The following is a 14,704-nucleotide window of genomic DNA, read 5'->3' as shown; positions in this document are numbered from 1 at the left end:
ATTTTTTCTTATCTCTTCCTAGTTGGCAGAAAGCTGGATGGGATATTCTGGACCAGGATGTGGAATACTGAGCCTGCAGGTGACGGAAAGGTGTGTGTTCAGGTGTCGCAGGTAGGTGTGGTGTCTGGACTTCAGAGGAGGACTGTGGACAGGTAACAGACAGGTGATCTGTGTGTTGCAGGTATGTGTGGTGCCTGGACTTTAAAGGAGGACTGTTCTGTAGCGTTCTTCCTGAAACTGGCCTCAACTGGCAGCGTTTTGAGGATAATGTCCACCAGATGGCCCTCTCACCTTCAGGTGAGCTGCTGACATCACAAAGGATGGCTCCTCAGTCCGTTCACTAAGAGCAGTCATTTGTAATTCCAGCCTGCTGTAGAAGGTGGATCAGATTGTCAGGTGTACAGGTGTAGGTAGTGTCAGCTGGATGCTAACTGTTGCTATCTAACAGGTAACCTGCTGTGGAAGGTGGAGCAGAAGAGCATGACGGCGTTTGCATGTGCTAAGGTGTCGGTGAAAGGAAAGCGTCACTGGTACAAAGCTGTGGAACAAACCGCTTTCGTAGCTCTGAGTGACGACTCGGCCTGGATCATCAGGACCAATGGAGACCTGTACCTGCAGACAGGTAACTGACACACCTCCTGGTCCAAACCAGTCCAAACTATAGTATGTTAAAGTAATTGTACTGCTTATGTGTGTCACCAGCACCTTTGTGTAGAGACAGGTAAGATGGTGGTTGCCATGGTAACAGTTTGTGTGTCTCTTTCAGGTCTGAGTGTTGAGCGTCCGTGTGCACGCTCAGTGAAGGTGGACACACCCTGCGTGTTCAGCCAGGTGTGTGTGAGAGGAGGCGTGGTCTGGGCTCTGAGCGAACACAAAGCTTTATTCTACAGAGAAGGACTGAACAGCTACTGCAGTGAGGGAGACGGCTGGAAATACGACACTGTCAGGTACTACTGGAGTACTGCTACTACAGTACTACAATATACAGACAGCTACAGTAGTACTGTGTGTAGTAGTTTAGTAAGGAATTATATGAGTGTGTTCATGAACACATCAATGAAGCTGCTGCACAAACACGGATTTTCAGGTGGTGTTAGTGCTGATTCTAACGGTGTGTGTGTGTTGTATGTGTGTGTTGCGTGTGCGTGTCACAGCGAGGCTCAGGGTCTGGATCTGATGTGCGTCGCCCTGGGAGACGGTGGGACGGCCTGGGCGCTGGATGCCAGTGGCAGCCTCTGGTTCAGGACCGGAATCTGTTCATCCAGACCGCATGGAGATGACGATCACTGGTGGCAGGTAGATCAAGCTTATAATTAATTATGAGATCATTAATTAAAAATGATTTGTTTGCTAGAGATCTAACGTTGAACAGAGCTAGGTTTACAGTACTTGCTGAGTCCAAATCAAATGGTGGTCCAAATTGGAAGCACCATGTTTAGTCTTTTGCTGGTCACAACAGGAATGGGGAGGGTTACAGGCACTGAGATGGAAGGAGATAGAGACCCAGTATATAAGACAGAAACTGGATCTGATGTCAGTGCAGTGGGTATGGATGCTGAAGGAGGACAGTAGGGGGGGCTAGAGCAGGAAACAGCGGCCTGTGAGACCAGAGAGGAAGAGTGTGTGTGTGGGTAGTAAACAGTCAGTGACGTGATGAGGACTGCATAGCATGCTGCAAGTTAGCCGCTAGCATGCGGCTACCCAGCCTGTTGGGGTGAACTCTTCAGGGCCTGAATAGGACCCGACGGCTCCAAAACAAGTTAAACTTGTCTATAAAACCTATATTGCGATGTCTACAGGGGGACTGGAGCCAAATATGGAGGCTTAGGATTCTGGAACCCTCACCTGCCCGTTAGCTGTACTCACCTGAAACCCTCACCTGTCCTGTAGCTTTACTCACCTGTAACCCTCACCTGCCCGTTAGCTGCACTCACCTGTAACCCTCACCTGTCCTGTAGCTTTACTCACCTGTAACCCTCACCTGTCCTCTAGCTTTACTCACCTGTAACCCTCACCTGTCCTGTAGCTTTAGTCACCTGTAACCCTCACCTGTCCTGTAGCTTCACTCACCTGTAACCCTCACCTGTCCTGTAGCTTTACTCACCTGTAACCCTCACCTGTCCTGTAGCTTTACTCACCTGTAACCACCACCTGTCCTGTAGCTTTACTCACCTGTAACCCTCACCTGTCCTGTAGCTTTACTCACCTGTAACCACCACCTGTCCTCTAGCTTTATTCACCTGTAACCCTCACCTGTCTTGTAGCTTTACTCACCTGTAACCACCACCTGTCCTGTAGCTTTAGTCACCTGTAACCCTCACCTGTCCTGTAGCTTTACTCACCTGTAACCCTCACCTGTCCTCTAGCTTTATTCACCTGTAACCCTCACCTGTCCTGTAGCTTTACTCACCTGTAACCCTCACCTGTCCTCTAGCTTTATTCACCTGTAACCCTCACCTGTCCTGTAGCTTTACTCACCTGTAACCCTCACCTGTCCTGTAGCTTTACTCACCTGTAACCCTCACCTGTCCTCTAGCTTTATTCACCTGTAACCCTCACCTGTCCTCTAGCTTTACTCACCTGTAACCCTCACCTGTCCTCTAGCTTTAGTCACCTGTAACCCTCACCTGTCCTGTAGCTTTACTCACCTGTAACCCTCACCTGTCCTGTAGCTTTACTCACCTGTAACCCTCACCTGTCCTGTAGCTTTACTCACCTGTAACCACCACCTGTCCTGTAGCTTTACTCACCTGTAACCCTCACCTGTCCTGTAGCTTTACTCACCTGTAACCCTCACCTGTCCTCTAGCTTTATTCACCTGTAACCCTCACCTGTCCTGTAGCTTTACTCACCTGTAACCCTCACCTGTCCTGTAGCTTTACTCACCTGTAACCCTCACCTGTCCTGTAGCTTTACTCACCTGTAACCCTCACCTGTCCTCTAGCTTTACTCACCTGTAACCCTCACCTGTCCTGTAGCTTTACTCACCTGTAACCCTCACCTGTCCTGTAGCTTTACTCACCTGTAACCCTCACCTGTCCTCTAGCTTTATTCACCTGTAACCCTCACCTGTCCTGTAGCTTTACTCACCTGTAACCCTCACCTGTCCTCTAGCTTTATTCACCTGTAACCCTCACCTGTCCTGTAGCTTTACTCACCTGTAACCCTCACCTGTCCTCTAGCTTTATTCACCTGTAACCCTCACCTGTCCTGTAGCTTTACTCACCTGTAACCCTCACCTGTCCTCTAGCTTTATTCACCTGTAACCCTCACCTGTCCTGTAGCTTTACTCACCTGTAACCCTCACCTGTCCTGTAGCTTTACTCACCTGTAACCCTCACCTGTCCTGTAGCTTTACTCACCTGTAACCCTCACCTGTCCTCTAGCTTTACTCACCTGTAACCCTCACCTGTCCTGTAGCTTTACTCACCTGTAACCCTCACCTGTCCTCTAGCTTTATTCACCTGTAACCCTCACCTGTCCTGTAGCTTTACTCACCTGTAACCCTCACCTGTCCTCTAGCTTTACTCACCTGTAACCCTCACCTGTCCTGTAGCTTTACTCACCTGTAACCCTCACCTGTCCTGTAGCTTTACTCACGTGTAACCCTCACCTGTCCTGTAGCTTTACTCACCTGTAACCCTCACCTGTCCTGTAGCTTTATTCACCTGTAACCACCACCTGTCCTGTAGCTTTACTCACCTGTAACCCTCACCTGTCCTGTAGCTTTACTCACCTGTAACCCTCACCTGTCCTGTAGCTTTATTCACCTGTAACCACCACCTGTCCTGTAGCTTTACTCACCTGTAACCCTCACCTGTCCTGTAGCTTTACTCACCTGTAACCCTCACCTGTCCTGTAGTTCTGGTGTGTGACCTTCAGTTTTGGACCAGTTTGATTGACTTTTTCTCTCTGTCTCTTTCTCTCTCCTCTTGTTTCTCTCCTCACCTGTTATCTGCTTACACATCTGCTTCTCAGATCAGTATTTCAGACTACGTGGTGTTTGATCAGGGCAGTCTGTTCCAGACGCTGCTGCAGGCCACGCAGAGCGTTGCCACGGTAACCAGGGCTCCGGTGGAGCGCGTGGTGGCGTTCCTGTCGCAGTACTCGCAGTGTCAGCCGAGCCTGGTCAGCGCCAACAGCAGCGGTGTCTGGGTGGCATCAGGACGCAACCAGCTGCACCTGGCCCGGGGCAGCCTCGTGGGTCAGTACAGACTGGTACAGCAGAGTCCAGTACAGAACAGAACAGCAGAGCCGCACAGTAGAATCCAGTTTCTAGTTTCAGTTTCTGCTCTTTGTGTTTGGGTCCTTCAGGAACTTTCTGGCAGAACGTTGTTCCAAGAGGAACCGTCTCAGCCACCAGGTGGACCTTCATCACATCTTCAGCTGTGCCTCACAGAGAAGGTAACATACCTGGACACAGCTGGGCACTACACATACCTGGACACACCTGGACACCAGTTTTCCTGTGTGTTAAATGTGTTGCAGGTACATTTCTGTGGCTGGCTCAGAGCAGGAAGGATCTGTTCTGTGTTTGGGATCAGGATGGAGAGCTCCGCCCCTCCTCCGTCCCCCTACCACCTGAGGTAAGACACCTGTCTCGCTCTGATTCTACTCGTCTGTACTCAGTCTGTGTTCTGCTAATGTTCTGCTGCGTTCTACCTGTGCGATCAGGTGGAGCTGACTCACCTGTCCGCCTGTCGTGACGCTTTGTGGGGTTTGGACTCACATGGCCGAGTCAGTATTCGCACTCTGTCTGCGTCCTGTCCCACCGGCCTCCACTGGACGCAACTGGACCTCAGTCAGCTAGGTATGTACCTGGGTGGAGGGGGACAGGTGGGTGGAATCAGCAAGTAAACTGGTGATTACCTGTGTAACTAGATCTGCTCATTTAATCCCATAATAACATCAAGTAGTTTCTACTCAGTTAATCTGCTGAGTGTGTTGTCATAGTAACATGATTATCACATGAATGAATGAATGAATGAATGAATTAATTAATTAATACACCTGGAATGAACAGCAGCACTTCTGATATTTACATCACAGTAATAAAGTATAAAGATGTAGAATTAAAGAAAAACACTGAAACTGACTACACTCACACACACACACACACACACACACACACACACACACACTCACACACACACACACTCACACACACACACACACTCTCACACACACACACACACTCTCTCTCACAGCTGTGTTTCTCCATCACTTTGACAGGAGGACGTTGTGTAACAGGTCTGTAATTCAGGTCCAGAGATGTCAGAGGTCAACATGAAGTGTGTGTGTGTGTGTGTGTGTGTGTGTGTGTGTGTGTGTGTGTGTGTGTGTGTGCGTCATACTGTAACCTGACAGAAGGGCAGATCTGTTTTTAGTTCCTTCTCACTATCACAGGCCACATGACTGTCTGTATTTACGACGCTCTGATGACACAGATGAGTCGTGGTGTTTTTCTGGGATCCACATGAGCCTCAGACGCTCTGCTACAAGTACTCTTCATCACATCGTGACGTTCTCTTCATCACATCATGAAGTTTCATTACAGTCATGTGACTCTACAGATGATAAATGTCAGTACTCACTGACATCACAAACAGCTTTAAACAAACCACATGAATCACATGAGATGATGTTTACAGTGTTTCAGGTTCAGACCTGAGAGAAACGCTGCAGAAACAGAGAACAAGAGAACAAATTAAATGAAACAGTAAACACAGAACATTCCTCACCATCAATGAAACCCACAAAGCTGCTGATCAGACTCATCAGAAGCACAAAGTGCAGGGTTGGCGGTGTGATCCCCGGATCCCCTTGAGCAAGACACTGAACCCAAAGTTGAACCCCCCAATGGTCAGGCCATTGCTCTGCCACCATTGGTGTGTGAATGAGAGTGAAGTGCTTTGTCCATTAAGACAGAAAAGCACTGTATACAATAATGCTTGAAAGTTTGTGAACTCTTTAGAATTATCTCTATTTCTGCATAAATGTGACCTAAAACATGATCAGATTTTCATATGAGTCCTAAAACTAGATAAAGACACATCAATTAGACAAACGAGACAAAAACATTAAACTTATTAATTTATTAATTGAGGAAAATGATCCAATCTTACATATTTGTGTGAGAAAATTCTACAGGAAAATGTTGAGGTATCTGTCTGTGAACTGAAGCTCAACAGAAAGTAGGTCATGTAGCAAGATGGCGACCTGAAACACATCATTCAACCAAAGAAGGTTAAAGCAGAAGAAAGTTCATGTTCAGTCGTGACCGTAATCCCACCAACATCCCTGAGCTGACACTGTACTGTCCGGTCCAACGGGCTAAAACTCCTCCAAGCTGATGTGCAGAAACATTTAGTTGAAGTTATTGCTGCATCACACCAGTTACTGAAAGCAAAGGTTCACATACTTACACATACATATAGTATGTAAGATTGGATAATTTTCCTCAATAAATAAATGCACAAGTGTAAAGATTTTGTCTTATTTGTTTAAATGATGTGAGTTTATCTAGTTTTAGGAGCTTCTGTGAAAATCTGATCACGTTTTAGATCATATTTATGCAGAAATAGAGAAAATTCTAAAGTGTTTACAAACTTTCAAGCACAGCTGTATGTGCATTAACATCATAACATTAGTTTCATTAAATTTAGTTTGTTTTGAGATTGTTTGAATGTTTGTCCGTAGTTGGAGGAATATTTTTAGAATATTTGTTTAAAATACAGACAGCTGCAACAGCTCACTGGGGAGGCTAGCAGATGTCAAAGGTCAGCGGGGGTTTGTCAGTAAGCTCTGACCCAGAATCTGCTCTGAAACAGGATGGGTCACCTGATCCTGCTCACATTCCACCTGGACACAAATAAACATCAGGCAGCAGTGAGAACGTGACCTTCACCATCTGTAGAATAACACATGAAATTTACATCAAGGTGGAAATATGAAGAAAAACTTTGTTTCAGTTGTCCTGGACGATGTTGTCTGGGCCTTTAGGGGCTTCTGCAGGTTCTGCAGGTTCTGAGGAGGTGTTAGAGGTCTGTAAGGGGGGCCCCAGTAGACCTTGGAGAGGTTTCATTGGTTCCTCAGGTGAAGAGATTCTGTTAATCCAAGAGGGGTTCTAGTGGTCTCTGGGGCTTCCACTGGTCCTCAGAGATGTTCCAGCGTCAGTGAGTGCAGTTGTGTACAGGTGTGTTACAGGTGCATTGCAGGTGTGTTATAGGTGTGTTACAGGTGCATTGCAGGTGTGTTATAGGTGTGTACAGGTGTGTTATGGGTGTGTTACAGGTGTGTACAGGTGTGTTATAGGTGTGTTACAGGTGCATTGCAGGTGTGTTATAGGTGTGTACAGGTGTGTTATGGGTGTGTTACAGGTGTGTACAGGTGTGTTATAGGTGTGTTACAGGTGCATTGCAGGTGTGTTACAGGTGTGTACAGGTGTGTTATGGGTGTGTTATAGGTGTGTACAGGTGTGTTACAGGTGCATTGCAGGTGTGTTACAGGTGTGTACAGGTGTGTTATAGGTGCGTTGCAGGTGTGTTACAGGTGTGTTATAGGTGTGTACAGGTGTGTTATAGGTGTGTACAGGTGTGTTACAAGTGTGTTATAGGTGTGTACAGGTGTGTTACAGGTGTGTTACACGTGTGTTATAGGTGCGTTGCAGGTGTGTTATAGGTGCATTGCAGGTGTGTTATAGGTGCGTTGCAGGTGTGTTATAGGTGTGTACAGGTGTGTTACAGGTGTGTGTAGGTATGTTATGAGTGTGTTGCGGATGTGTGCAGGTGTGTTGCGGGTGTGTTACAGGTGCGCTGCAGGTGTGTGCAGGTGTGTTACAGGTGTGTGCAGGTGTGTTACAGGTGTGTGTAGGTGTGTTACAAGTGTGTGCAGGTGCGTTGCAGGTGTGTGCAGGTGCGTTGCAGGTGTGTGCAGGTGCGTTGCAGATGTGTGCAGGTGCATTACAGGTGTGTGTTACAGGTGTGTTACGGGTGTGTTACAGGTGTGTTACAGGTGCGCTGCAGGTGTGTTGCAGGTGTGTACGAGTCACATGTTATTTGTGTTGCAGGAGGTGTGCGTCTGGTCAGTGTGAGCTGCGGCAGTCAGAACGTTTGGGCGGTCGACAGTCGAGGAGTCGTTTACTTCAGAGTTGGAACTCAACCTCTGAACCCGAGCATGATGCTGCCGGCCTGGATCCATATAGACCCACCTGTACAGGTAACACACTGAACCACATAGACCCACCTGTACAGGTAACACACTGAACCACATAGACCCACCTGTACAGGTAACACACTGAACCACATAGACCCACCTGTACAGGTAACACACTGAACCACATAGACCTACTTGTACAGGTAACACACTGAACTACATAGACCCACCTGTACAGGTAAGTGTGATGTCATGTGTCCCTGCAGCCAGTAGGAGTGCAGCTGGTCAGTATTCAGACAAGTCCTAACGACCGGCTGCTCTGGGCATTGGACAATAGAGGCAGTGTGTTCGTCAGGACGGGACTCAGCGACGAGATGCCTGTCGGGACGGACTGGGAGCTGGTGCCAGGTATACCTGTCTGTCTGCTCTCTACACCTGTCTACACCTGTCTGTCTGCTCTCTACACCTGTCTGTCTGCTCTCTACACCTGTCTACACCTGTCTGTCTGCTCTCTACACCTGTCTGTCTGCTCTCTACACCTGTCTACACCTGTCTGTCTGCTCTCTACACCTGTCTGTCTGCTCTCTACACCTGTCTACACCTGTCTGTCTGCTCTCTACACCTGTCTGTCTGCTCTCTACACCTGTCTACACCTGTCTACAACTATCTACACCTGTCTATCTGCTCTCTACACCTGTCTGTCTGCTCTCTACACCTGTCTACACCTGTCTACACCTGTCTGTCTGCTCTCTACACCTGTCTGTCTGCTCTCTACACCTGTCTACACCTGTCTACACCTGTCTATCTGCTCTCTACACCTGTCTACACCTGTCTGTCTGCTCTCTACACCTGTCTACACCTGTCTGTCTGCTCTCTACACCTGTCTACACCTGTCTACACCTGTCTGTCTGCTCTCTACACCTGTCTGTCTGCTCTCTACACCTGTCTACACCTGTCTGTCTGCTCTCTACACCTGTCTGTCTGCTCTCTACACCTGTCTACACCTGTCTACACCTGTCTACACCTGTCTATCTGCTCTCTACACCTGTCTGTCTGCTCTCTACACCTGTCTACACCTGTCTACACCTGTCTGTCTGCTCTCTACACCTGTCTGTCTGCTCTCTACACCTGTCTACACCTGTCTACACCTGTCTGTCTGCTCTCTACACCTGTCTACACCTGTCTACACCTGTCTACACCTGTCTACACCTGTCTGTCTGCTCTCTACACCTGTCTACACCTGTCTACACCTGTCTGTCTGCTCTCTACACTTGTCTACACCTGTCTACACCTGTCTGTCTGCTCTCTACACCTGTCTACACCTGTCTATCTGCAGGCCTGGCGGTGAGTCAGCTGGTCCTCAGCTGTCGGACAGTTTGGGTTCGGTGTGTAAACGGAGATCTGGCTCGACGTTACGGTGTCTCTGACAGAAACCCAGCAGGAGATTACTGGAAGAAGATCCCCGGAAATGCCAACTGGTTAACTGGTGAGACTGGTTCACACTGGGTTCATACTAGGTTCATACTGGGTTTATACTGGGTTTGTACTGCATTTATGCTGGGTTTGTACTGGGTTTATTCTGGGTTTGTACTGGGTTTATTCTGGGTTTGTACTGTGTTTATACTGGGTTTGTACTGAGTTTATACTGGGTTTGTACTGGGTTTATACTGGGTTTGTACTGGGTTTATACTGGGTTTGTACTGGGTTTATTCTGGGTTTGTACTGAGTTTACACTGGGTTTGTACTGGGTTTATACTGGGTTTGTACTGGGTTTATTCTGGGTTTATACTGGGATTGTACTGGGTTTATTCTGGGTTTATACTGGGTTTGTACTGTGTTTATACTGGGTTTATACTGGGTTTGTACTGGGTTTATTCTGGGTTTATACTGGGTTTGTACTGGGTTTGTACTGGGTTTATTCTGGGTTTATACTGGGTTTATACTGGGTTTGTACTGGGTTTATTCTGGGTTTATACTGGGTTTATACTGGGTTTGTACTGGGTTTATTCTGGGTTTATACTGGGTTTATACTGGGTTTGTACTGGGTTTATACTGGGTTTATACTGGGTTTGTACTGTGTTTATACTGGGTTTATACTGGGTTTGTACTGGGTTTATTCTGGGTTTATACTGGGTTTATACTGGGTTTGTACTGGGTTTATTCTGGGTTTATTCTGGGTTTATACTGGGTTTATACTGGGTTTATTCTGGGTTTATACTGGGTTTGTACTGGGTTTATTCTGGGTTTATACTGTGTTTATACTGGGTTTGTACTGGGTTTATACTGGGTTTGTACTGCGTTTATGCTGGGTTTGTACTGTGTTTATACTGGGTTTGTACTGCGTTTATGCTGGGTTTATACTGTGTTTATACTGGGTTTATACTGGGTTTATTCTGGGTTTATACTGGGTTTGTACTGTGTTTATACTGGGTTTATACTGTGTTTATACTGGGTTTATACTGGGTTTGTACTGTGTTTATACTGGGTTTATTCTGGGTTTATACTGTGTTTATACTGGGTTTGTACTGGGTTTATACTGGGTTTATACTGTGTTTATACTGGGTTTATACTGGGTTTATTCTGGGTTTATACTGGGTTTGTACTGTGTTTATACTGGGTTTATACTGGGTTTGTACTGGGTTTATACTGGGTTTATACTGGGTTTGTACTGTGTTTATTCTGGGTTTATACTGGGTTTGTACTGGGTTTGTACTGGGTTTATACTGTGTTTATGCTGGGTTTGTACTGTGTTTCTACTGGGTTTGTACTGGGTTTGTACTGTGTTTATTCTGGGTTTATGCTGGGTTTGTACTGTGTTTCTACTGGGTTTGTACTGGGTTTCTACTGGGTTTGTACTGGGTTTGTACTGTGTTTATACTGGGTTTGTACTGTGTTTCTACTGGGTTTGTACTGGGTTTGTACTGGGTTTCTACTGGGTTTGTACTGGGTTTGTACTGTGTTTATACTGGGTTTGTACTGGGTTTCTACTGGGTTTGTACTGGGTTTGTACTGTGTTTCTACTGGGTTTGTACTGTGTTTCTACTGGGTTTGTACTGGGTTTCTACTGTGTTTCTACTGGGTTTGTACTGGGTTTGTACTGTGTTTATACTGGGTTTTTACTGGGTTCCATGTGTGATGACTGAAGCGCAGGTGTGTTTCTCTCTCTGCAGTCACTCCAGAGGATGAGTTGTGGGCGGTGACTCTGATTGGTGGATTGTCCCGTCGACTGACGAAGCTCCTTCCACAGACTCCCTGTAGGCCCGCCCCCTCCGGCCCCCTTCTCAGCGGGGATGATGCCGATGACGAATGGGAGCTCATCTAACCCATGACATCACCGCAATGTCACCGCTGTTCAGTGTTTGTCTGGATTTACCTGGCTGTACACTGTGATGTCACAGTGACACCGCTGGACCGACACTGATTAGGCAGTGACATCACTTTCAAGATGGCCAACACACAGGGAGCCCAGATGTCTGCTGGGAAATTAAGTGAACTGAGACTTTGTACTGAGCACTTTATTCTGAAGGGATGATGGACTACAGATACCTTCACTGAAAATGGTTCTAACCAGTTCTAATTGGTTCTGACTGGTTCTAACTGGATCTAACTGGTTTCATTTATTGATTATTTATCGGAAGCTGGAGGTGCTTCAAGCTAACTGGGAGATTAAAGGGACCAGTCTAGCTCAGTGGTCCACATCAGTCCACGTTTCAGTGTGTCAGGGGGGCAACAGGTGTCGCTGGTTCTCCTCCTGTGGGCCTCAGTTAGTTGCACACCTGTTTGTCTGTCTCACAGTTACCATGGCAACCAGCTGGAGCCCTGCCCACTGGAACTGATCCATCAAAAACTGTAAAAATATCAATGTAATGATCAAAGATTGGACTGGACTGTAGTGGACTCTGATGGACTCTGACAGCATTACCATGGAAACCTGAGCAGGATGTTATGCTGCTGTAAGCTGATTGGTTCTGCTGCTGACCAATAAGAACTCACCTGTTGTTTCATTAATTAACTTAATAAACATCTTTAAACACTGAAGCAGGTTATTGATCAGGATCAATCATTATTGGTTTACTTTACAGTCGGGGTCGGACCCAACAGCTCACGGAACCTCTGAGGGTCTAAAGTGGCCCGTTTACACACATTTTGAGTTTTTGTTCAAACAAAGTTTAAAACGAAACTAAACAATTTTCATCTTCAGTTTATTAAACAGTTTTTGTCACATTTAGAACTCAGATCAGCATTTTCACAACATCATAAAGGTTACATAATAAAGTCATTAACTTTAATTAAAGTAAATATTTACATCCCTGTGTCAGGTGGAAACCTGGCTTCTCAGGGTCCTAAACCCTGAGTGTTTACCTTAAATTGATTGTCTGGAGATAAAAGGTTTTCACCTGAGTATCAGTGATCAGGTCAGTCTTTGTTTACATTGTATTAACGTCATTAACCAACCGGCCAATCACAGCAGTCCCGAGGTGTTTACAGTCTGTTTCCATGGTGACAGCAGTGTCAGGGCCAGTTGAGCGGCTGCAGGAGGGCGGGCAGGTGTGAAATCTGACCTGGGACAGACCGGGCCAAAGTCCTAAGAGCCTGCAGCAGCAGGGGGGGCGGAGCCAGGCCGCACAGCCAGCTGAAAACTTCATTTCCCAGCAGGCTTTGCCAGCGCTGCGTCTCGTCCTGTAGGTGGCGCAGCGCAGGTGCTTCAGGCAGGAAGAGCAGCAGGAAGTCCAGGCATCGCTGAGCGTCACGCCGTTCCCCCGCGGCGGACAAGTCGAGTCGCTGCAGCGCCATATCAAGGCCGTGTGGCGGCGCGCCGTGAACCAGCAGCAGCAGCAGGCAGTCCGGCCGCGACAGTTCCACTGCCAGCTGCAATGCTGTCTTTCCTGCATCCGCCACATGTGCGCAGCCACCGCAGCTGTCCAGGTAGTCCCGCCGCACGCTCTCCGTGTCATAGTCCTTCAGTGCTTCCACCATCATGGCGAGGATGGAGACACGGTTGTAGCGCACCGCCACGTTAAGATGTGGTGCTCCGCCACTCCGGCAGCAACAGAAGCTGCAGCGGGGTGCACTGAGTGCGCTCACTGAGTACCTGGTGAGCAGGTAGCGTGCGTAGTCCTGATGGTCATGCACGACAGCGTACAGCAGTGCCTCCGAGGCGGAGAAGGCGCGCGGCCGGCCGTCGTCCCAGCAGAACACCTCCATCCTGCGCGCATCCTCCAGCAGCCAAACCGGCTGCAGCTCGCGCACCGCGCAGTAGAAGGAGAACGCCGTCCGCTCACACTGCCGCTCCGACGGAGACGAAGACAACCGCTCTAGCTGAGAGGACAGCAGCCACGGCATGACGTCACCTGCAGCTGCAGCACTTCAAAATAAAACACTGAGACTTCAAAATAAAACACGGTGAGGTTCTGAACAGTCTGGTTCAGATTCAGAGTCTCAGCCTGTCAGACCTGCGTCCTCGGATCCTTCTGTCTGATTCAGGTTCAGTCTCAGTCTGTCTCTCAGACCTGCGTCCTCGGATCCTTCTGTCTGATTCAGGTTCAGTCTCAGTCTGTCTCTCAGACCTCTGTCCTCGGAACCTTCAGGCTTTTATAGCTGCAACCCCCCCTCCGCTTTCGCGCCGCCTCGTCGCTCTGCCGCACCGCTCTCCTGCGCCGATCTGCACAGCAGCTTTCTTCTGCTCCTTTGCCGCTCCTCCCGCTTCGTCCCGCCGCTCCGCCCCGGCCAGTTCAGCGCCATGTATGGATGTTTGTTTTGGGGGCCGGTGCGGGGCGGGGCGGGGTGGATCGAGTGTCCCGCATTACGCGCATAGCGAACATAGCGGCCTTTGGAGTCCTGCCGTTTCTATAATGAAGACAGTAAACAGCAGCAGAAAACACACGCGCGCGCGCACACACACACACACACACACACACACACACACACACACACACACACACACACACACACAGCTGATCAACTGTTGTTCACCTGAGATGAGATGAGATGAGATGAGATGAGATGAGATGAGATGAGGGAAACTCAATTTTTAACTAATTTTTCACTTCTAAACTCAGGGTCAGTTACCATGGTCACCGCGGTCATTTACCTGAAGCGAACCCGCTGCTGGCAGGTGAGTTTTTCTGTCTCTTCCTTCAGAGCCAGAAGGTGCAGACGGAGGTTTACTGTCTGTCAGAATCTGAATCGTTGGATAGAAAAGTTGGATATTAGTTTGTCACTGAAGGACTATCTAAAGTTTCCACCTGTTGGTTTATTGTCCTGATGTGCACGAACAATCACTACAAAACCTGTACAGTCACTCAGAGAGTCTGCAGGTCCAGCAGACAGCAGCTCCTGCTCTGAAGGGTTTATTGCATATGGTGAAATCTTCAGACACAGACAGATCAATCAATAACTTTCTCCATCAATGATGATGTGACTGATGCACTGATGGAACAGTTATCATGTCATGTTCGACATGAAACGTTTAATGTTCAGACACATTAATGTTTCTGCCTCCGCTGAATTCACACGGAGGCTCCGCCTGTTATTTACCTGTTGCCATGGT

General features: G+C 47.9%; 2 protein-coding genes across 8 annotated transcripts in view; one reads left to right on the top strand and one right to left on the bottom strand.

Moving 5' to 3' along the window:
• Positions 1-12,192, top strand: part of tecpr2 (tectonin beta-propeller repeat containing 2) — a 28,900-nt gene extending 16,708 nt beyond the window's left edge. For 6 of the 7 annotated variants that reach the window (XM_044374624.1, XM_044374623.1, XM_044374622.1 and 3 more), the window contains 13 exons: positions 23-90; positions 182-297; positions 449-622; positions 767-947; positions 1,155-1,296; positions 3,979-4,204; positions 4,315-4,404; positions 4,489-4,586; positions 4,675-4,810; positions 8,069-8,217; positions 8,421-8,562; positions 9,491-9,640; positions 11,325-12,192. In XM_044374624.1, the coding sequence (XP_044230559.1) occupies positions 23-90; positions 182-297; positions 449-622; positions 767-947; positions 1,155-1,296; positions 3,979-4,204; positions 4,315-4,404; positions 4,489-4,586; positions 4,675-4,810; positions 8,069-8,217; positions 8,421-8,562; positions 9,491-9,640; positions 11,325-11,476 (1,824 nt within the window). In that variant the 3' untranslated portion in view covers positions 11,477-12,192. The remainder of the gene's footprint in view (positions 1-22; positions 91-181; positions 298-448; positions 623-766; positions 948-1,154; positions 1,297-3,978; positions 4,205-4,314; positions 4,405-4,488; positions 4,587-4,674; positions 4,811-8,068; positions 8,218-8,420; positions 8,563-9,490; positions 9,641-11,324) is intronic. The other variant, XM_044374625.1, reaches the window with a different exon arrangement.
• A 147-nt stretch (positions 12,193-12,339) lies between these two features.
• ankrd9 (ankyrin repeat domain 9) lies at positions 12,340-13,779 on the bottom strand. Its single transcript, XM_044374630.1, has 2 exons — positions 13,665-13,779; positions 12,340-13,607 (listed from the first exon to the last, which is right to left on the bottom strand). Exon 2 carries the CDS (start codon positions 13,495-13,497, stop codon positions 12,667-12,669), a length of 831 nt encoding a protein of 276 aa, XP_044230565.1. The 5' UTR covers positions 13,498-13,607; positions 13,665-13,779; the 3' UTR covers positions 12,340-12,666.
• Positions 13,780-14,704: the final 925 nt, after the last annotated feature.

Source organism: Thunnus albacares, chromosome 15 (assembly GCF_914725855.1).
Source record: "Thunnus albacares chromosome 15, fThuAlb1.1, whole genome shotgun sequence".
In the NCBI taxonomy this organism is placed as follows: Eukaryota; Metazoa; Chordata; class Actinopteri; order Scombriformes; family Scombridae; genus Thunnus; species Thunnus albacares.
This window is presented reverse-complemented; position numbering and strand designations above follow the sequence as displayed.